A 23287-nucleotide genomic window follows, 5' to 3' on the forward strand; every position below is an offset into this window, starting at 1 on the left:
GCATGCCTCCACCACCTGAGCTTGTTTGCATGGTCATGTTCTATTCTGGTGGATGAGTTAAGAGCTAAGCAGAGCTCTGCCAGGGCACATATGTGCTGGAAGTTGTGTGGGAGATTGCTTCCAATCTGTTTTGCCATTCCTCGCTATTCCAGCAATCTCTGCACCGTCTGTTCCCTGAGATGTGCTGAATCTTCCACGTTCCAGGAGGAAGGAACTAAGTGAAAGCCTGTCTTCCAGCACTTGGAACAAAGATGGCTTTTAGCCATCCTCTAGACGTTACCAATGAGACCACGAGCCTGCACCACCGATTGCTCCAGGGGCCCGCAGCAGACGGAATGGAGGGAGGCTCCCTTCCCTGCACTTACCCACGGACAGTACATTTCCCAGCTTCTAGTAATGACCAGCCCTGTCTTCACCAGCAGAGCAGTTTCCTTTTTAAGTCCTTGTACTGACAATGGACTTTAGGTATGCCTCCTTTAAAATAATTCTTTAGGCTCATTATTAAGCAAGCTAAATGGTAAATGAAAAGACTCACAGCTATACCACCTGAAACTGCAGTTCATTAGACCTTTCACACTGAGAGAAGCCAGGTGTGTTGAAAAGAGATGTGACCTTCTAGGCATTCCAGCAATATCAGGTGTGGCTGGAGATGAGATAATCTCGCACAGTGAATACTCTGTTATGGTCCAACTTTTAGGGATGCAGTGGGGTAGAAACCAGTTTTGTTTATTTTAGAGCCATAAAATTAGGCTCCTGACCTGTGAAGACATTTAACGAGCAATTGACTGGCCAAAATACTGGAATTGACAATATCAGAGTGCAGCTTGAAATATTTCCCTGATATGAATATACAAGGCTTGCAAGGTCAAGATGATCAAGGCCATGGTCAAGGTCCATTGCACTTTCCTTCCTAAGACAATGGGTATTAATGTGGCATATCTATGACTTTCTCTGCCTGTAACTCTTGGAACTTAATGTAAATTGTAATGTGATATTTTCTGGTTGTATGGGATGTATCTGTTTTTTGTGACAGGGACTGTCATCTGCTCTGTCTTGAGCGGTCACTGGCACAATGCACTGTTCTCCTTTGGGTGTAAGGTGCTACCATGCTACAAAGAATGAACAGCAATCACCGAGACTGAAGGAAGGTGATTATTCCATCTCCAACATTGCAGGGGCACCATGAAGTGCATTCCAAATCTCATCTGTTCATTCAGCAGCTCGTTTCTCAGCTGAGGACAAGTGTGGTGATGGCAGTGATGTTTTCCTCCGTAAACTCTGGTCCATTAGGACTTGTGCTCTGATCCACATGCGTGCTTCTCGTTCCCTGTCCCCTGAGGTAAAGTTTAATCAAATGCACACACATGAATGAGCTAGCCTAAATATCAATAAATGTTTCTTTCAGGAGAGGCTTGAGATATTTAATATTTAATAAGCCTTGAAAATGAACTTCTGTTCATGTTTCTTAATTTGATTCCAAGCATTTTGGCGGCGAGTAGTGCTCACTGTCCCAGTGTGGGCAGGCACAGCACAGATTATTTAACAATCCCCTTTGTCTCACCTAAAATATTCATGTTTGCAGATATCCAAATGTAGCTCTTAAAAACACACACACAAAAACCAAATGGTGCAGTCTGAGCCTCACAGTTACCTTAAATCTTTGCTTTAGGCTACATGCCACAGTAGTGCTGTTTCTCTCACAGCTCTACCCTGTTGCCCTGGTTACTGATCAAAACCAGAGCATCCCTGCCATCCCTGCAGCTGGACTGACACCAACACCTTACCCATGCGAAGGCAATGCCGCTGAAGTTGCTTCTGCCTTTAAGCAGAAGTACACCCACCAATGCATACAGCGGCTTTCCTTTGTTCAAGTAAATATGCAACTACAACAATTGCCTTTATCCTCAAATTCATCTAGTGCTGACAAAGCAAAATCAGGTTAATACGTAATTGTATTATTATTTTTGTTAAAGCACTAGCCTTTCTGGAGGACCTCAAAATCTTGATTACATCAGTGGAGCTGCAGGTAGATTTGGAAGAAATTTGTTTCCCACATTGAATTCTGTCTTGTTTTCTATTGAAAACAAGGGAATCCTGACTGAAGAGGGAGTTATGATTTTTTTCATGTGACTGATTGACAGCTGAAAATGTGCTATTTTAGTTTGTGTATGATTCACCGCAGGAAACGGCCATGGGGGTTGGGTGACAGTGTCTCATCTGACAGTACTCAGAGGACACTCCATTGTAAAGGAAGGTTCCTCCCTGTTCTTAGATAGACTTACTTTGAGAGTTTCATCTCAATTTGCTGCCGGATTTCCTGTCTTTCCTCATCTGTCCTCCTTGGGAAAATATTTCTGTCTTCCAGCTCCTGCTTACTTGGTCTGTTTCGTAGTTTTACTGCCAGCAGTTCTTTCTTGCATTTCCTTGGCAAAGTACCTGGGACATGCATTGAAAAGAAAGTTATTAGAAAGACAGCTCCTGGAGATGAAACATGAACATATGAAGAGGGGGAAACCTACAGAGCAACAGTGATCTGTATGATGATGTGCAATGAGCAATTCTACACATTATTATAAGTAAGTAGCACTATAATTGTGTGGGGCTCAGACGCAAAACTGCTTATGAATGCAGAAGGATCATATTCCTCTGTTATCTTTGTTATCCATTATAAGCAAGCAGTGCTCTCAGGTGAACATTATTTGCAGCTGAGACATGATTCACGTCGCTAGTTTAGAAGTCAGAGGCTGTGCATCTTGCCTCAGTCCTCTCAGCGTCCCTCTAGCCCGGAGCAATCCCTATTTCCTGAACTGTTCAGTAGTTCCTTTGCAGAAGGACTGGATTGCTCAGTGACAGCAGTGGCTGGGACATGTACACCTTCCTCTCTGGGTCACCAGGCATAACCAGGAACAGAGAATGGTAACTGAAGCAATCGAACTTGTTGCTTGGCATGTGTGTATATATGCACACACAGATATATATATATAAAAATATATGTCTACTTATATATGCACACACACATATAAATATATGTATGTTAAATGTTATTCTGGTTTTCTGGCATTAGAAATTAGAAAATTCAGAACTGCGGGCAGACACCGTGTGTAACTCGTAACGCTAAATGTAAGCCATTATGTATGTCTACATCCTGTTCCGTGTGTGTCACAACAAAATATCATTTAGCAATCAACACTAGACTGTTGAAATTAGTCCTTTCCCTCTGAAGAGCGGAGGGGCAAGTATTCCAAGGAATGAAAGAAAAGGTCAGGTTTTATGATGATTTGCAGAATGCTGGCAACTTTATTGGGCGTTCGGGCAATAAGAGACACAAATACTTACTGTGATTGCATGACCTGTTGTGCTTATTGTAAAAATATGATACCACATGTCTTCCATCAAACCAGGCAACCTGAAAAATTGCCACTACAAAAGAACTACTCATAGGAGACCATTGCAGCAACTGTTTTGGGTAGGAGGCTACTGCTCTTTAGTGTGCTGGATGTTGAGTGCTGGATGCTGCCCCTGTGAGGCATTAGAAACATCCCTTTACTCTTTCTAGAGGCAACTGTATTTGAGCTTAGGTGTTTCTGTATCTCTGGTGTAACTGTTTAGACTTCAGCAAGCTAAACAAATGAAAATTGGACTCCTGAGCTTATAAAACCATTTTGTCATGTGTTCGGAAAATGGCTGTAAAGTAGAAAGCCATCTTTATTTTCAAATGCAGACCGGAAGTCTGAGGTGCTGTCCATATTTGATGAGGGGTAGCTTGCTTATGACGGGGGGAAAAGAAGAGGGAAGTGGTATTAAAACCATTGAACTGCTGAGCTGTACTGGTAGGACTACAGTCTTCCAGCAATCATGTTACAGGTAGGTTGTAAGCAAGTAAATTTACACCAGATCCCTGCATACCTCTACTGTGCTGTACTGGCTTTTGTGGTGTCCAGTCCAGGACTTCAGCAGAGTCTGAAAATTATCATTGCAGAGTAGCACCAGCCAGATGGGGTTTAGAGCATTGTGAGGGTACGCAGAAACTACGCTTAAATCTTTGCATTTGCTTCATCTTGGGAGCGTGGTGTGTAATAGGAGGTTATTTTGGTTTGGTTCCTTTTTACTTTAAAGGTTTGGGGTTTTTTTATTTAATGTTTCACCTTTTCTAGAAAAGGTCATCTCATTTTTAAAGAAAATGACATTTAATTGGTATTTTTGTTTGGCATTTGAGATAGGATTAAAGTCTATTTTTTAAAGGATGCTCTGGAGCTTGGCAAGATACTAAATCCTAAACAGATTCTCATTCCCAAATATTGGAGCTTTATCTGCTAGGATTCTGTGTGCCTATATTATTATTATTATCACTATTGATCTCGAATTTCTTTATGCAGAGGGGAGGAGTCTACACCACATCCATGTGTACATGTTGGGAAGGCTGGGGCAGAGAGTAGTTACGGCCTCCCTGCGTGAGCAGGGACAAGTCTCCTGATAGTTGCAGTGGTCTAAAATTAAACTTTTTAGAAACCATCATCAGCTCAAAACCCTGCTTAGAGTCTAAAAGCTGTGCCCTTGTTTAACACCTTCCTCCTAATGCTTTCAAAGTCTGTTGCAAACATTAATTAAATTAAACCACACAGCCCTCTGAAGTAGTAGGTATGCATTTAACAGATGGGTAAAGAAGTTAAATGATTTGGCTGATGCCATACAGAGCCTTCTGCCAACTGAATATATGACTCCGTCAGAAACATTCGGCTCACGAAGCCACGGGCTTGGGACGCTGTCAAGGTTTTTCAAGCCTCCACCTCACCAGGAGTGGGTGCAGAGTGGGCGTTTGCAGTGCTCGATCCGTACAGCACAGGAACCAACAGAATTCCTTCCGGAAACAATCTGAAGCACGTTTGGGGCTAGCAAGCTCCTGGGTATCCCTGAACATGTTCTCATTTTCACCTGGAAATTTTAAACAGGCGGTAAAAGGAATTTGGTCATGTCAGGAGATTGCTGCAGAGAGACTGCACGTGCACATTAAGCCCAATGTCTCCAGACCACGACAGACGTACCGCCCACGTGCTGGCCATCTGCGCAGCGCATTTGCAGGCAGTTCAGTGCATCCTGGGTACGCTGGAAGCAATATATGCATGCACTATACAGCACAGGCATACATCTCTGTCCAGGACTGCTTAGAAGGAAACAAGGGAACTCTACATGTGTAGTCAACACTTTTTTAGAGATGCACCCTAAACGGTTGTTCTTCCATTCATCGGTGACAGCAAAGGCATGAGCATGCAGAACTACCCCATCTCCCTTCAGGCTGTTATTAAACTACTTGCCATACCATACGACACCTGATCTTTGAATCGTGGGAGGACAAGCGCTAAAATCACATTGATTATTTGCTCGGATGAGGTCAGGGCTCATTTTCTGCTCTCCCTCCTCTCATTGACAGCCAGCTGAAACCCATGCTCTGCAGGTAAAAGACTGGACCTTTTTGCCAGAAGTCAGGTTTTGAAGCTGATGTGGAGACAGTGGCTTAAGCTAGCCCAGCGTATGCCCTAGAGGCTGGTATTTCAAAGTGGGGCTGAACAATGCAATGTTTTGCTTGAAACAAAGTAAAATGAAGTGGCTCTTCAAGGCCTTGACTGCTCCCAGGCTGTTCAGCTGCATACTTAGAAAGAGTCTACTACTTTGTGAAATTAAAAACACAAATCACGTCTGAAAAATCTCAACTTTAACCCAAATCCTGCTGTTGTATTAGAGGAGTGGAGAGCATATAACCCACTCAGGATAAGCTGTGCTCACTTCATCCAGATGTCTGGATTTCTAAAAGGCTTATGCCATAGCCACTCCCATGGTCCATATGCACTGTGCACTGATTAATCTTTAGGGTATTTCACCAAATAAAAATGCAAGAGATCTGGATTAAGCTGATCTGCTAGTCTAAGGAGCTGTTCCCCATGCCTGACCAATTGGGTTAATTCCTGAAAAATAATACCTGCCCGACAAAGTGAAAAGAGGGAGATGATATTACCCCCTTCGGGGAGACATGTCAGGAAACACTGTGTAGTTCATCTGTTTTCATCTTGACCAGCCCACTGATGGGCAGTTCTGTTATTCCACGTGCTGCAGAAACCCATGTCTGATGTTTCAGAATTAATAAGCAAATGAATCAAACCTAAGAACAAAGAAGAAATAAAGCCCCAAACTAGTTTTCCCCACATCCATTTTCAGCACCCTGAGGCAGATTCCTCCCTGATCACTATCTCAGTGGAAACTGAACCTGCAAATACCCTTATTCAAGTACTTTCTTCCTAAGGGTTATTTTTCCTGGTCAATAAGGCAGGTTCAGCGCCGATCTGTCCCATGGCCAAGCTATCTCAGGCAGGATCTTGGCTGTGGCTTGTTCCAAGATTTATGGCAGCTCAGGTAGGTCAACAATAAATGCTTTGAAAATTCACACCCTTTTCATGCTTGGTCTGCAGGTTCCTGACAAAAGTTCCTGTTTTAATTTAGTTGAATCATGACATTTAATTTCCTGTATGTTTACTGTTCTTTCTATCAAGCAAAAGGCAAATCCTAATGCTGCATGCTGATGGAGAGACCGTGCTTGCACGAGTTATCAGTTGTGGGCTACATGCTAGTTATGTTATTTTTTTAAACTCGTGCACAAGGCTACTGTCTTGCCTTGAGTTTTTAGAGGTTTCAAAGAATGATTTATGGAGTAGGGTGCTAATGGAAAGCCAAGGTACAATTCCTCACTTTTTCCGGAGCTATCTGTAACCTGTACCAACCTCCCTGTAACCGTGGGGCTGTTGCACAGATGCACTGTTCTGTATCACAATGGCAAAGTTGGTGATGTGCTAAGGCAGTACAGTAATCGTAAAAAAACTTCGGATTAATGGACAGTTTTACCTCCTGACTCGCAAACCAGCCCAGATTTTTTAAACTAGAAAGAGCCCGGAGTTTTTCGGGAATTATTTTGGTGCTATCCCTGTCACTCCTGCAGCTCGCATTCCTCTGGGAAATGCAAATGGAAGCATTTGAATGAATGGTGGCACAAGCAGTGCTACCCAGTGTCAAGACCAGAAATGCCTTCTTGTGTCCCAGCTTGCTCTGAGTAAATGGGCAGCGGTCACATCCCCAAAGCTGTTGTCTTCTCCGTGGCTGCGGTTATACCACCCTGCACCACGACTTCTGTGGTTTAAGCAACCGTGTTGCCCAGCTTGCCAAGTACCCAGCCGTGGCAGCTGAAACTTTGTGTGGCCTGGGTTTTTGTCACACCCCTAAAATGTGCCTGAACCTGAGCACCGGCAGAGCAAGCACCAGGCTTGTACAAGAAATTAGGTCTTTTGTAAAAATGCACATTTACAACCTGCAAGAACAAGGCAATCCACAATGATCTTTGGCCATCTTAAAGAAAATGATCTTATGCATAAAGCTCAAGTCTTATGATGACTTGGATAAGTTTTAGGGGTGTATCTACATGTGCACGTCTATTACTAGCACACTATCACGAGAACTGGGGAAGTAGGTCTGTATGTGGTCCTGGCCCCTGACATTTTAAATTTGGGCTATTAATCTTAATCACTAAAACATTCAAGTATGTATCAGCCCCACCTCATTACATTCACCAATTAGTCCTATAGGCTTTTCCATCCAGCTTTTACATCAGTTAGTCTATAACACTTGCTGCATTTAAACCATTCTTAAACCATCATCAATACAGCAACACTGTTGCTCAACTGTAGTAAACAGAAATATTTCAGAATTTTAACACTTTTTGTAGAAAGCCAAGAGCTGCTTCTAGATATCACTGAAATTTGTACAATAACTAATGTCTTTCTATCACCATAATTTCTGTGTTCACAGGCAGTGAATAATTATTTTGTTAAATACATAGAGTATCCATCTCCCACAGTAAAATATTCAGATTTATTTTTACTAGTAGGGGATAACATATTTTTTGCCTGGCTGATTCTAGCTCTTACAATTTATACCAAAGGAGACCACTTTTATAATCAGAAACAGCACATAGTCAGAAAAAAAGAAAGACAGAACTTGAAAGGTGATTTTTAAGTTATCCTTACATGCACAGCAATTATGTAAGGAATTCTCTTTTGTTTTGCCTTTTCTTAGTTGTCTATTCTGTTGCTAGGTGTCTTAAGACACAGTAGCAGAACTGATGATTCTTGTGTGCTGGCTTATACTTCCCAATAGGAATTTTAAAATTCATCCTTTATCTGTTATAACAATTATTTTATTATTTGATGAATTTTTCTCTTCCTGCCTTCTCTTAATGCATTGATGAAGACATTGAAGGATTCATTTCAGGCTGAATCTTTGTCCTGCTAACATGGAGAACATTAAAAACTTGAATGAAAACTGAATTTTCTAATGAGAAATTATTATTGTGCCAAAGCCCACTTAAATAATTGCTCAGGATTATACAATGCATTCCCCATATGTCTCAAAAAAAGGGTAATATGGACCAAATGGAGATGCAACTTTCTTCTTTAAGATGTTTTCCCTGCATGTTAGTCCTTCCTAGATTCATTGGTCTCTTCCACTTTTCAATGTACTATCACTGCACTGGGATAATAGTCCTAAAATGGGATGCTTCCAAAACATCCACAGCACGGCACTGGGTATACAGAAAGCTTTGCCTGCCAACAGTGAGAGGTGTCTGCAAGTGCTGCCATTCATACACAGTGGTACAAAGGGTACATAAGTAACTGAAAGGGTAAAGCATACAAATACATTGACTTATCAGCATAAGTCTAAATTTCATCTTAGTGTGCAGCATCTAGCAAGACAAACACGACGACAAATAGCTATGAATCAAATCTAACTTTAGCTTGTCGCCAAGATTCCTTCAAAAAGTTGATGTGGCAATAGAGGAATTTACACTGCTCGGTATTTTCTGTTGCATGCTGCCTTGTTTAGAGCATTCCGTTAGGCTACAATAGTATATCTTTATAATATAAGTGACTTTCCTTACCAGAAATAATGGAGTCATTCAAAACTTCCTCATCCTGATAAAAAACAGAGTCTTCCTTGAGTTCTGAGTTCATGATCATGTTTTCTTTGTTCTCATCCGACTCTTTAACTGAGTTCCACTTATTTTCTGAATCACTGCTGTAACTCAGTGAGTTCTCCTTTTCTTTGTTGCGCTCAATGCTAGATGTTCTGGGTGGACGGACATCCACTCTTTTTTTTGGAGAGCCTTTGCTTTCTCTTCCATGGAAGCTGTGGGTGGAAGGTGCAGAGCCCAGTTTTTACAAAAGACTGTTTTATTGCCACAGGAAGAACTTATCATTATATGAGAATGAGCAGGTTGTCCTGTAGCTCATAAAGGCCAGGGCAGAGAGTTCAACATGGGACGACACGGGATGGCATTCTCAAGACTGTGTTGAGAATGGCTAATGTGGATCTGCTTTCCTATCTCTGTCATAAAAATAAGGTATGGAAGGGTAGTGACTCATGTATTTCTTTGATATATAGCCACATGCTATACTATACTGATTAAAAAAACCCCACACAGCACGTCCTTCTAATATAAAACATACATGGCATGAAATATTACCATTCTGATATTTTATGACCATGACAAAGGTTTAACAGGGCCTGGAAATAATATTGTATGAATCTATTCCCCATGACAATAGCTGTTACGGAATTGAGAAATGTTACCAACTTAACTCCAAAGCTCTGTGATGGAAAAGGTTATCTCTGTCCTCCTCTAATACACAGGAGGCCTTATAATGAAAACCAGACAAAGCGTCCAATGTACTTCCACACAAGCATTTGTATTAAAAATGGGTACCGTATATGCTCATATATAAGCCAAGAGACATACACTGAAATAGTAGCGTTTCTCGTATGTAAAGTACTGATATTTAGAGCAGGATTTGCCTTAGCTACTTTAACTTGGTATCTTGTGGGGAGATTTTCTTTTGCAACAGGTCAAGGGTTATCAACTGATTCTACCTGTTTGAAAAGCTACTTCCATGTCACAGTAGCCTCCTTATAAAGGGAGAACATACTTTGAAGTAACTGCCAAATTAAGCACTTGAACCAGGAATGGATGTTCAAAGTAGTGACACCAAGAGGAAGGCAAACCCCAGCTGTAGCAGTAGATAAAATTCTAATAACAGGTTAGGGGCATTTACCAAGAAAAATGATTTAGTAGAATCACTGTCCTCATGCACCCATATAGCCAAGAGGCTGTAGGTACCTGTCCTGCCGGTGTTTGGTAGCCAGAGCCCTGTGAAGTTCTTCAATGACTCTGCTGGGAGGTAAAGGCAGGTGGACGGCAGCCAGGTGAGGAGAACCGGTTGGTGTTGTTACCTGTCCTCTGACATGGGGATCTGAACTTTTCTGGCCAGAGGGATGGAAGAGGGCAGCTTGTCCTGAGATTTGGGAGGAACCAACAATGACATAATTCTTCAGGATGGTGGAAGGCGGAGATTTCATGGCTGGGTCATCTATTTCGCTTCCTGCTGTGAAAACACAAGAGGGTAAGAGGTTGTGCAACGCTTTTATTTTTTTTCCCTCCACACAGAGGCTGTGCTGAAGTTAATTTGTTGTATTGAACAGAGGAAAATGGTGATGTTTTGTTCTTGCTAGAAGGTCACTGGTTAAGCTGAGTAACTACCTGAATTCAAACAGCTCATACTACACAGATCGAGATCTTTCATCTAGAAAAAGAGATGCCTCCCCCATTTCCCCTCTTTCCCACAGTATCAGATTCTCCTTTCTCCCAGCCCACCAATATATTCTTGATTGCCAGTATGTTCCTCCTAAACACCGACGGCTGGTACTGCGGTGGCTTTCCAATCTAGCACTTTCTCTGCTGGACTCTGGCAGACTGTATTAAAATTTATGCACTGTGGTTCTCAGTCAGGACAGAATGTACCGGTATCATTATCTGCTCCTCTGTGATTGCTGCACAGCTTAGACCTCTGTCTTTCACATGCCAGTTGAGGAAATGCCAAAATCATTATAATATGAGGGTAATGTTCGCATAAAAAAACTTGTCAGATGAAATCCAAATGAAAGATGTGTATTGAGCACTAAGAAGAGAAAAGAAAGGTGGGACAATCTAATCATTTTTTACCCCCAGATTCAGATATTTTTTATGCCATGTAAGCATTTTCTTGGAAAATAGCCTTTGATGTATACATTTCCCCAGCACCGGAGTCCAAAACACAGTGGGCATTTCGCTGGTTGTAAATTTCATAGGTTTAGACTTTTAAGATAACTGAACATCTGGCCTGAAAAAAGATGCTGATTAGTTTTTCTGCTCTGCAGTTCTCTTCCCCTTTCTGCTTTCCCTTATATCTCCATCCCAAGCCTCTGGCATATGGCGTTGTTTACACCAATAGCTCAGTCTGGGTGTAAAAAGGCAATCCAAGTTCTTCATACAGGCGAGTATTTCTTTTCTCTTGTTGCCACCTAGTGTTTTAAACAGGAATTTAAACTGACACAGCTTGTATGGCTTTCGTACAAACTTGTTTTCACAGATCATTTTTACTTTTTTCACTTCCTTTTGAGATAAATACTTCAGTTGATAGCAGAGAAAAACTTCTGCTCAGGCCAGGAATACCCTGAAATACCCATGTGAAAAGGGCCCGGTTCCTATTAGCACAGTAACTTACTAGAAAACTGGAGAGGATGAAAATAGGTTTGGTTATCAGCTTCAGTTATTAAATGTTTCCTATCAGACCCATCATCCTGCATGATGGTTACCAACTACACTGGTACATGCCTTTTCTTAAGTTCACTGCTGGAAATCTGGTACAGTTCTGTAAGGGTGGCACTGGAAACAGAGCTGGGCATCTGGAGAGCAGAATTTCTGAGAGCAATAGCAAAAGCACAAGTGGGAAGGAGAGCTCCTGTAGCCATAACCAAAATCAAACATCGAAAATTTTTTTGAGTGGCAACATTAAGCCTGGTCTCATTTTCACATTTCTCCTTCTGTGAGGAGAGTTACATCCATATGACAATCTTCTCTGTTATTCCAAGAAAGATCTAACATTATTTTCTTCATTTTTGGAAGGTATTTTTGCACATTTCTCTCCGATGAAACCCAGAACCCTAATGGCCAGAGCTTCATTCATCTCTCTATGCATCCAGGTGACAGGGGTCAAGGTAGTCTGAAAGTTACACTACTTAAAATCTGAAAATGTCTGAAAGCGTAAGGGCATTTCCTCAAGTGTCTAGGTGCCCAGTGAGCAATGTCTTGGCAATGAGACACCCTCTCACCCCGGAGCTCCTCCTGCGCTGATCAGGATGGTTGCTGTGGCCAGAAGACAGCCAACCCCTGCTAAGCAAAGATGTCTTTTCAGCACTTAAGGGGATTTTGATTATGTGCTTCTCTGAAGATGCACAGAGGACATTTATGATCGATTATTTCCCATTAAATTATGGCCTGAGGGGATGAAAAAACCAACTCTTAAGCCACTTTATACTGCTGCACAGTGAGAGAGGGTGTCCGTGTTTTCTCAGAGGAAGATCCCTGCATTCAGTTCAACCCTAAAGCAGGAAGGGAGGATACTGTTTTATCTTTTACCTGCTTGTTCCTGGAACAGGTCAAGGGCCAGTTCTGTCCTCGTTGCAGCTTGGGCCAATATTGAGAGTTTCCTTAGATCACACCTTATTTGTCCTAATGACAGCTGTTCTGTGAATAATCTTGCAAAGTGATGTCTTGGCACCTTGCCCTGTTCCCCCTCTCTCTGTGATTAATTGGTGCTTGGCTTATTCCTCATTCCTCTGCTAACAGCATCTCTAACATTGTTAAGGGGAAAAATGAAATACAAAAGAGCTTTTTAACCTCTTCATCTTCCTTTTCTTTCATAATTGCTCTTTGTTTCTCTCTCCCCATACATTTGTATTCCCTTTCACTCATTGACAGTATTTGTTTAGTCTTAACTTCCTACTGCCTCCATGTCCACACAAAAATAAACAAATGTGTACTCACTATTGATAAAGGGTCTATAGTTATTGGAGTCATTGAGAAAACTAACAGTTGTTCTTTGTGGAAAATTTAGGTGAGAATGAAATAACAAAACTCAAAGTATCTTGGATGTTAGGAAAAGGCTTTCGTTAAGCAGCAAAATATCTAGACTCAAAAAGCAGCGAAGTACCTGGTGGAGCTGTAATCCTGTTCCCCTCTATGGGTCAGGTTTTCCAAATAGCCAACATCTCATGCAGGGCATGGCCTGCTCATCAGCGGAGCAAAGTCAAAGGGCTGTCCTGGTTGTGTCTGTTCGTGCTGCATGGTGGAAGGGGCAGGCTAGAGCCCACTCCTAACAGGGAATGTTGAAGCAATCTGAACAGCAGCTCCCAAGAAGCATTATGATACCATTTTGAAGCCAGCTCCCACTTAGCCCCTTACAGCTTTTTTGCATGGGCAAAATATGGGTGTTTTCCAGGGGAAACAAATACTTGTAATTTTACTCGAAAACACTGAAAAGACCAATATTTTCTATGACCCCCAGTGGTCAGCTCACAATGCCCCTCTGATATTTTGCTTCCTGGTGACTTTGAAAACCCTATTCTTTGCACCAGTAGATGAGTGTGGATGCAAATCAGGGCTGAGATGATGGCTGTCATTTAAAAGTCTAAATATCCAACTGGTCTGACATTTAGGACTTGATTCTAATTTGCAATAAGGCCCCTTTAACTGCTTTTACCATATGTAGGGGCCCAAAAATCAGAACAAACCCTTTCTGCAGTGCCAGAATGTTGGAAAATGTAACAACATTGGCAATACATTAGAAAATCAGGCCCAGGGGAATTCCTCTTGAAACATTCAACGAAGTCTGGCATGGAGGATTGCTTTGTAGGAGCCAGGTGTGTCACTTATGTGTGTTCTGGGTAACTAGACCAGATTTCGTAGCTCTCGTTTAGACCTACCCTAGAGAGCAAACCCTTCAGACAGAAACCTCTACAGAACCTATGGACTTGAACCTGGTTTGGGCTGTTGTACTGTTATCCAGCGGGAGTCTAGGTAATGAAAACATTTAAATCTTCCTGTGTTTTCTGACATATCGATATAAGCACCTGATTCAGCAGATGTTTGCAGTTGGTTTGATTTGTTTGACATGTGTTTAGTGCACTAGACTGGCAACAAATAATCCCCTGAGAGATTCAGATAAATATGTGAAGTACAAAGATCAGTGCATTGTTATCAGGCAACTGGACCACTCAGTTTATGGAAATCATTAGCATTCTGTTCACTCAACATAACTAGCCTGATTCACAGCAGTTTGCGGCAACGGGCTTAAAAAGGGATGCAAGAAAAAAAATGCTGTGTAGGCGAACAACACGTAAAGGATGGGAAAGCCTTTACTGACCAGTAATGACTGACCTGTTACACTCTTTGTGATTTTGGAGATTGCCTTAGGTGGTGGAGCTGGGAGCAACGGAGGGCTGGGAAGCTGTGCTGGGTTTCTTTCCGTCTGTTTCTGGGGGGAATCTGTGGATTCAGATACAAGTAAGGCTTGTGGACTGTCTTCAGATGCTGGCAGGCTGGCATCTTCTAATTCTTCCGTGGGTGCTGAAGGTTTCTTGGCTAGTAGGAAGATGAGTAAAATTAATGGAACATGAATTTAATAATGATAGGCCAGGGGACAATGCCAGGAACATTCAGAAAAACAGAACACATGGCACACAGCTAGAAGCACTTCTTTTCCATAGTGAAAATAATTATTGTGTGAAATAGCCAACCAGCCAAGGCTGGTGAAGAATAAAATGTATGAGGATATTGAAGAAATGTTAGTTTTGGTGTTCCTGAGAAAACTGCTGAATTCCCTTACTTCCCTAAAGCCTTTTTCTGTTTTGTTTTGTTTTGTTTTGTTTTTTTTAATAAGGGACACAGTAAAGCAAAGCAACTTTTGAGAACTGCAATGAATTTTCTTACAGCATGCAGCTGCAGTGGCACAGTTACTGAGTGAGTACTCGTCTGTGCTAGGAACACACAGCCAAAGGGTAAAGCGAATCATGTAATAATATTACATGAAAGCTGACTTTCGAATCGTTTGTTGTGCACATTTATTTTCACAATTTAATTTTATCTAATACATGACTTAACTTGCATCCCAAGTCTTCTCTTACTGCACCTGACTCCAGAACTGTTGAGTCTTTCCAGAGGTTAAAGTTGACAGCCAAGAAAAGCCTGCCATAAAAAAGATTTGCCAACGGATCCCAGAAACTAGTGTGGAACAGAGAATGGGTGAAGTACTTAAGAAAACCTTCAGTCACCAAAGCTTTAATTTGCGATGGTGAACCAGTGCTCATTTCAGGATTGGCTCCTGAAAAATGGCAAAAGCACTTAGCTCTTAAAGTTATTGCAGGCTGAGTCACTGAGCAGTTCTTCAAATTGACCTGGCTGTGATGAGGGCACAGGAGAATAGATCCAGAAAGGCATGAAGCTGAAGCAGGACATAGGGGGAATTTCAGTGACGAAGTCTAAAATTAGCATCCTTGAATACTGCCCAGATACCAGCTGACTCTAGCAGTGCTTAAACTCACACAGTGCCTCACTGTTTTTCACACTCTGTCACACGCCCTGATCTCTGCCTTGGCATACGTGGGGACCCACAGAGAAGCTTGAGCCTGACTCTGATCGAGGACACCAGCCACAGCCAGGCTCTCTCCAAGCTGCATTTCCAGCCACTGCGGGCTCAGTAGTAGCCATGAGGGTTATTTTTCTAACCCTAGCAAGTGAAGCAGTCATCCAAATGGGGAGATCAGTGTTTCAGTTTCTCCTCAGCATGAGAGAAGTCCAAACTGCTTGGGCTGGATAAATGGCAAATCCCACTCTTTTTAGCATTCTGGATTGTCTAAACAAAGTACCTTTCGCTCCAAACCATTCTAGGGCATCTCCTGAAAACTCACACCAGTGAGCACCCACAGCTGTCACGTCACAAATCTTTTCTTGGCTCGGTTTTATGTCTTCTTCAGAATACAAATTCTCTGTATTAATGAACATTCAGCATCCTCGTGTTCCAAGTGCATGGGGAGGCACCAGAGCACTTAGGCAGTTGGAAACAATAGCATTGGCAAGATAATAGCATTTAATTTGTTGACAAAACAGATTAATGAGTATGCCTAGAAAAGGAGGAATGAGTATTTATCATTCAAAAAAGACAGGAAAATAGAATAAATATGCATCCCCGACAGGGATCCTTGTGAAATTTGGCCTGATAGGAAAGCCACGGTATGTGATAGTTGCCTGAATTATGTAAGGTAATAATTTTCTTTTAAATATACAGTAGGGAATTGCTTTGTTCCAGGCTGACATCACTTGGTATTTTTCTGCCTACTGCATAGAAGACAAAATGTTGAATACAGGAAGAGAAAATTTAAGTCACTAATGGGTTACATTACAGAAATATCAAGAGCTCCAGTAGGTGTTAGTAGCTTGGTAGGAAAATTAGTTAGATTTCAGTGCATTCCCCTGGGTAGAGCGATACTTTCTTCTGGCAGTGACTTCACTGAAATCAGTAGACCTCCCCATGACATGAAGTGCTGCGTGGCACACATGCAGAGTAGCAGCTGTAGTGGGACCTTTCCTATAAGAAGGTGGATCCAAAACACACTCATCCTCAAACACATCTTTTGTTTCTGAACTCCATCTTGTTCAGAGGGTGGTATCACAAAAACAAACTGGCACTGTGCACGGCTATCTAAAGAATGTCCATTTTACATTCCCTGCAAAAAATGGTTTGCGTCGTTTTTTTTTTTTTTTTCTGTGGTTGTTTCTGGTAACAACAGCACATATCAGTCTCACCTCTGCCCAGCAAGATCATGGAGCAGATGCTCCTGGAAACTCTGCTAAAGCACATGGAAAATAAGGAGGTGGTTGGTGGCAGCCAGCATGGCTTCACTAAGGGCAAATCATGCCTGACAAATTTGGTGTCCTTCTACGATGGTGTTACAGTGTTGGTGGATAAGGGGAGAGCAACGGACGTCATCTACCTGGACTTGTGCAAAGTATTTGACACTGTTCCACATGACATCCTTGTCTCTAAATTGGAGAGACAGGGATTTCACCAACGGACCACTCAGTGGATAAGGAACTGGCTGTACGCTCGCACTCAAAGAGTTGCGGTCAGTGGCTCCATGTCCAAGTGGCCAGCAGTGACAAGGGGTGTTCCTCAGGGGTCAGTACTGGGACCAGTGCTGTTCAACATCTTTGTTGGTGACATGGATGGTGGCATTGAGTGCACCCTCATCAAGTTTTCCAATGACACCGAGCTGTGTGGAGCAGTCAACACGCTGGAGGAGAGGGATGCTATCCAGAGGGACCAGGACAAGCTCAAGAAGTGGGCCTGTGTGAACCTCATGAGGCTCAACAAGCCCAAGTGCAGGGTCTTGCACCTGGGTCAGGGCAACCCCCAGTATCAATACAGGCTGGAGGATGAAGGGATTGAGAGCAGCTCTGAGGAGAAAGACTTGGGGGTACTGGCGGATGAAAAGCTGGACGTCAGCTGACAATGTACGCTCGCAGACCAGAAAACCAACCGCATCCTGGGCTGCATCAAAAGAAGTGTGGCCAGCAGGGTGAGGGAGGGGATTCTGCCCCTCTATTACGCTCTCATGAGACCCCACCTGGAGTACTGTGTCCAGTTCTGGGGCCCTCAGCACAGGAAAGACATGGACATGTTGGAGCTTGTCCAGCGGAGGCCACGAAGAGGGCTGGAGCACCCCTCCTATGAGGACAGGCTGAGAGAGTTGGGGTTGTTCAGGCTGGAGAAAGCTCTGGGGAGACCTTATTGTGACCTTCCAGTACTTAAAGGGGCCTATAGGAAAGGTGGGGACAAAGTTTAGCAGGACCTGTTGTGGGTAACGGTTTTAAACTAAAAGAGGGTAGATTTAGACTAGACATAAGGAAGAATTTTTTTTATGCTGGGGGTAGTGAGACACTGGCCCAGGTTGCCCAGAGAGGTGGTGGCTGCCCCATCCCTGGAAATGTTCAAGGCCAGGTTGGATGGGGCTCTGAGCAACCTGATCTAGTTGAAGATGTCCCTGTCCATGGCAGGGGGTTGGGCTAGATGGCCTTTAAAGGTCTCTTCCAACCCAAATGATTCTATGATTCTGGTCAAGATTTTACTCTGGTTGTTCTAAGAACAGGGAGATGAATGGTTTTTGCCTCAATTAATTTTTAGGGTGATACAAAAGCAAACACAGCCATAAAGGATAGAGTTTGAAGAGAAGAAAACAGCATTAACGGTTGTATTAATAGAAGCTGTCTCTGCCCAATTCTCTATTTTGTCTCTATTTTAAGAGACAAAAAAGGGAGAGGCAAAATCTTTAGAAGTCCACCTACAGTCCTTTGGGACATTTTGTGATGAAATAACACATGTAGTTGAAATGAAGAAGGTGATCGAAAGGTTTTGCTAAGCTTACAAAAAAATCCTTGTGATGAGCAAACATGACAAGAGATACTTTTTGGGAGACAGAAGAGTTCCTGTCGTCAAAGCAATTAAGAGTGGAGAGGAGCTAGAAATGGGCCAGATGAACAGTATTATATAAAAGCAAAACAGGGAAAGGGAACAAAATTGCATGAGTCATGGGAATGGAAAGGACAGGAGGAAAAGGAAGTAGGAAAGGCTAAAGCAAAGAAATGGAAAACCCTTCAGAGAATGATTTCCATTCTGAAGTCCTGAAGCAGGGCGAGGGCAGAAGCAGGCAGCACTGCTCAGCAAACTGCAGCAGGCAGGGGTGGGCTTGGTGAGGGTGGCTGGGGACTGGGACCCCAGAGAAAGCAGAGCACAAAGGCGTGGGATGGAGAGCAGAAGGCAACCAGGGCAGATGGAGAAGGTGTGAAGACTGACCAGAGGGAAGGGCCAGGAAGATCTGTAATCACTACGGGGCAGTCCTCACAAACTAGGATACAGCATTATCTCTGCAGCTTTGTGTGTCTTGGTTGCCAGGAAGTGAATGGAACCCCTCCAGCTGCTGGGTTGTGCCTGGCTGCTCTGGTCCCAAGGAGCTGTTGTCACGGATGAGCTCTCCTGGAACACAGTTGCATGAAAGGAGCTTGGTTTATCTTATCTGTGCTCCTGGTATTGAACTTCACTTGTATTTGCAGCATGTCATAGACAGGGTGATGATATGGACAATGTGGGCTGTGTATTGGCACTGTTCTCCTGAGCCAGGACGAGCAATTTCAGGCTTGGCACAGAAGTTTAAGAAATGTTTTTAAGAGAAGCTTGTTTCATCTTCACAGCAGTCACTGCTAATACCAAAGAGGCACTATGCCAAGACTGAATCGTCTCATAATCCAACTAATCCCATTATGCCAAGCTTTGTGTAGTCCCTCAGTTTGGTAGCAGTCTCAAAAATCAGTTTTTAAGTACCTAGTATGGGCTGAGCTGAACAAGGTGCTCTGACCCTTTAATGGACTGACATGTTTGACTCATAAAACAGCTCAGCAGAAATATTTTTTTAACATTTTGTAATTTTTTGAAAACATTTTATATCCCATACCTGCATCTTCTTTCAGCTCATTCAAATGCAGCTCCTCACCAAGCGAGGTCACAGCCATTGTGGCTATGGTACTCTCTTGCTGCACCTCTTCTGAGGCAAGTGCCTGGCACACAGGAGCTGGAGGGTCGCTCTGCATTGCTCTTGTGGCATCATCACCAGTGCAGGCTTTGCCTTCGATATCTGAAAAAACAAATAATTTAATTTTAACTAAAGCATGAACAGTGAAAGCTGAAACTCCCTGCTAACCTCTTGAGAAGTCTCAAGGCTGCTAGCGCTTGGGGGACTGAGATGTTTTCTTAGAGCAGCACCTGATTTCTAACAGTGCTGAGCATCCATATGCAGAACTTATGGAGACCAGCCCGTCTGGATACTAATATCCCTTAGTGTTCTCAACGAGGCCCCTTTTCCTGTGGACATCCAGCAGCCTGGGGACATGGCCGTTGTGCAGGTACAGGATGGCCATTGCACCCTGGAAGCACCTGCTCTGTGGGCGATGAGCACACCCATGGGAGATCGGAGGTCTCTGGGAGGAAGCAATTCCTTGCACGAGCAGAGCCCATGGTGCAGCACGTGCACAGGTTGGTCTGACATGTCTGAGCTGTGTCGAGCTCCGTGCAGGACACGCTGCCGTCGCCCCAGCAGCGATGCCAGAGCCTTACCGAAGACAGGGCTGCTAATATTCCCTACCAAGCTGTAGGCTTTCAGCATAGTTTTAGTTACTCAGCTTTGAAAAGTGTGTCCTGTATGATTGAGCTGATCAGAAATTCAAATCCCTCTTGGTGCAGACCCAGAAACTGCTCCCTTTGCTTACTCTGAAGGATTTTTGTGCAGTGATCCCTGCAGCTGTACGCATCTTGATGACTGAAGCTTTTCTAGTATTCTCCTATACAGGCAAGAGTCCTCAGAATACAAACTATCCTTTTACTTCACCACTCTCTCAGAATTTAGAAGATCTACATCACTGCTGCAAACTAATGCAATTACTTCCCGCTCTAGCCAGCGCTCCGTGCTGACGGACATGTCTGCTTCCACCCTGACCTCCTGACTTGTATTTCTCAGCCCGAGACACTCCTTTCTGGAAGCTCCTGACAGGGCTGGGTTTTCTGGCAATGATATCATGACAAGTTTCTTGAGCATTGATTTAAAATAGCTAGCATTCGCAGCTACTCCTTTTTAATACTGTTTGGACAATCTGCAGAGTAATTTATTGTGCTTTTGGGTAAGGGTATCAGATTTTGGCCCAGAGATGCTGCGGAAGGGATGCAGTATTTTTGTACGCTGAGCTCACTCAGTCTGCCTCATAATCACGTTTGGTGAAAAGTTACTGTTCTTAAAATAGCCCCTGCAGTAGCACAGTTGCTATGATACAGGGAAGGGGAGGGGGAAAAAGTTCATTGCCTACATTTCAGCTCATTGTGAAGGCAGCCTATACATAATCATCAGTGTATTACAGCTGCCTGCATTATTTGACAGGCAGCCCTTATCTCTCAGGGCTGTACGTACAGCGACGTCTGATCAGTGTTGTGCTCACAATGGGGAGAAATACCGGGGGAAGCTCCCTAAGTGTTTTCAGGGTAACTCTGCTTTGCACGTTCCACCCCCTTTGGAAAGGAAAGCTGCAGAATAGCTGTGCCACAACAGAACTGCAGTCAGAGACGTGAGTCCCTTCAGATCCCGGACGGTGGAAAGTGTAATGACTAATGAAGTCATGACGAGCAGAAGACAGCCCTGTTGAAGAATTTCTGTTGAGGAGGGTCTGAGACTCCCAACAGTGATGTTCCTGGTCAGAAACGATCAGCTTGTGCTTAGATCTAAGTGGATGTGCTGCTTTGATTGGTACCGGGTCCCAACACCTTATTTTGGAGATAGTTTGGGACAGGAGAAAGCACAGACCTTAGATCCACTGGTAAGGAAAGCAGCAGAGAGTGTTGGGTATTGCAAAGTAGTCAGAAGAAGTAGAGCTGTAGCTTGGTTGGGCATGAGTCCCACGGTATGCCAGACCCTGCCAGACCCTGTAAGCCCTTACGGGGCGCACGGTGGTTCCCTGGAGTGAAGCTGCATTTCAGGTTCGGGAGTTCTCAAGGGGCAGGTCGGCATTTGCCCTGTGCGAGCAGAGCTGGGGAGGAGAGGAGGGAGGACAGACGAGGCCCAGGCAGTGCAACTGCGCAGCGTGTCGGGCCAGCGGGGTTTTGGGGTTGTGTGAGGAGACAGGGTGACATAACCTGTTAGGATGACTCATCACCAAAGCAAGGACGCTGCAGTGTCACCCTGGGCTGCTCACAGATTGATGCAGACTCTGCGCTAGCTTTGTGGGTTGCTCTGAGCCAAACAGTCCAGTTCAGAATGCCGCTCGACAGTCCTGTGCTACGGAACCCGGGTGTGACACAGCTATTGTAAATGCACGAAGCAGATTTGGAGATTTCTCAGACTAGTTTGGGCAATTTTTGAAAGTGAGCAGGAATCAGGTCTGTGGAAGTGGAGAAGAGCCTGATGAAATAGAGGGATTTTAGGATTTACTGTAGCCTTTTAGCACAGTAGTGCTGCTCTGGCAATTGCAACTTGCTGCATAAACGGGGACTCAGCCTTGAAACGGCTGCCGCTTCAGCTCAGTCCAAGTAGAGCACTAATCAGTTACTGAGAATTATTTGGGTCAGGTTTTGATTCCAGTTAATAAGCTGCTTCTCCTAATAATATAATAAAATAACCCTGGAGATTCACAACACTCTGGAAAGAAAAATAACTTGCAGGTGGCTGCAGTGTCCTTCAACTGACTCTTGGCCATCCTCTCCTTTCTGGGCCACCGGGTGGTACTGAAAACTTGTTTGATGTGTATAGGAGCGTATGCAACTTGATTGCAGACGGGTAAGCAGTCTGTTGGCAGTTGCCTTTTTGAGACCACAGCTTGTCACACCTTCTTACTGGACTATATGTATTTGTTTAAATTATTTTAATTTTGTTAAAATGATCTTGTAACTTAGCGTCATCTGTTTCGCTCCCAGCCCGTTCTTTATGCATTCAAGAGGTTTATTGATTCGTTATTATTACCTTGTAACGTGCTCTACAGAAGTTTTATTTTACTGTGCTTTGGCAAAGCTCTAGATATCCATATCTTCAAATTCATAGCTTACGGGGAACTTCCATACTCCTAACAGAAATGGGGGGTGCTTTTCTATCCCATAGTGCTAATAGGGCAACCAATTATCTAGAATTATGAGACACAAAGACTTCACTGGACAGAATTAAAAAAGCTTTCTAAAAACTTCCATTTTAGAATAAACTGACTGTTTGATAGTTTTTTTTTTTAACTTGAACGTAAATCTCATATTAAAAGATATCCAATAAAATAATATGAAAATAGCTTTACTGCAAAGAAAAAAAAAAGTCCTGTTTAAAATTCTCTTTTTCTGACTCTTCAGTTGCTCGGTTACACTCCAGCATAGCATCACTGAGTATTGTCCCACAGGCTATTTATAGACATGGTATTTGTCTTATACAAAGAAACTCAATTATTAGTTTCAAAGAACATAATTTCTATCTATCAGATTGGTCAAACTCAAAAGGCCAATCTTTCTTCATGACAGTACTTTCTGCTGTAAAGTTTTCAAAGTAAAGATGGATTTATTTTTTTATCTCTGTTTAGGTGGAAATGGCAGTTGGGATGTTGTCTGTAACACTGGGAGCTCGCTGGATCTTGCAGAATAGTCACCCAGAGGTCTGTCTTCCTTGAGCCTCTGTCAGGGCTTTTACAGAACCAGTCCTTTGTGCATGTTTCCGACACTTTATCATCTTTCATTCAATGACTTCTGCTGAA

The 23287-nt window shown here is 43.2% G+C and overlaps 1 protein-coding gene across 1 annotated transcript in view; it reads right to left on the minus strand.

Moving 5' to 3' along the window:
• Positions 1–23287, minus strand: part of PHACTR3 (phosphatase and actin regulator 3) — a 52645-nt gene that overhangs the window by 27481 nt on the left and 1877 nt on the right. Inside the window, exons 3-7 of the mRNA XM_009893463.1 lie at positions 19477–19656; positions 14351–14554; positions 10214–10478; positions 8978–9225; positions 2283–2436 (exon numbers count right to left, since the gene is read on the minus strand). Of these exons, the coding sequence (XP_009891765.1) occupies positions 2283–2436; positions 8978–9225; positions 10214–10478; positions 14351–14554; positions 19477–19656 (1051 nt within the window). The remainder of the gene's footprint in view (positions 1–2282; positions 2437–8977; positions 9226–10213; positions 10479–14350; positions 14555–19476; positions 19657–23287) is intronic.

Source organism: Charadrius vociferus, unplaced genomic scaffold, assembly GCF_000708025.1.
Source record: "Charadrius vociferus isolate BGI_N301 unplaced genomic scaffold, ASM70802v2 scaffold259, whole genome shotgun sequence".
Classification (NCBI taxonomy): Eukaryota; Metazoa; Chordata; class Aves; order Charadriiformes; family Charadriidae; genus Charadrius; species Charadrius vociferus.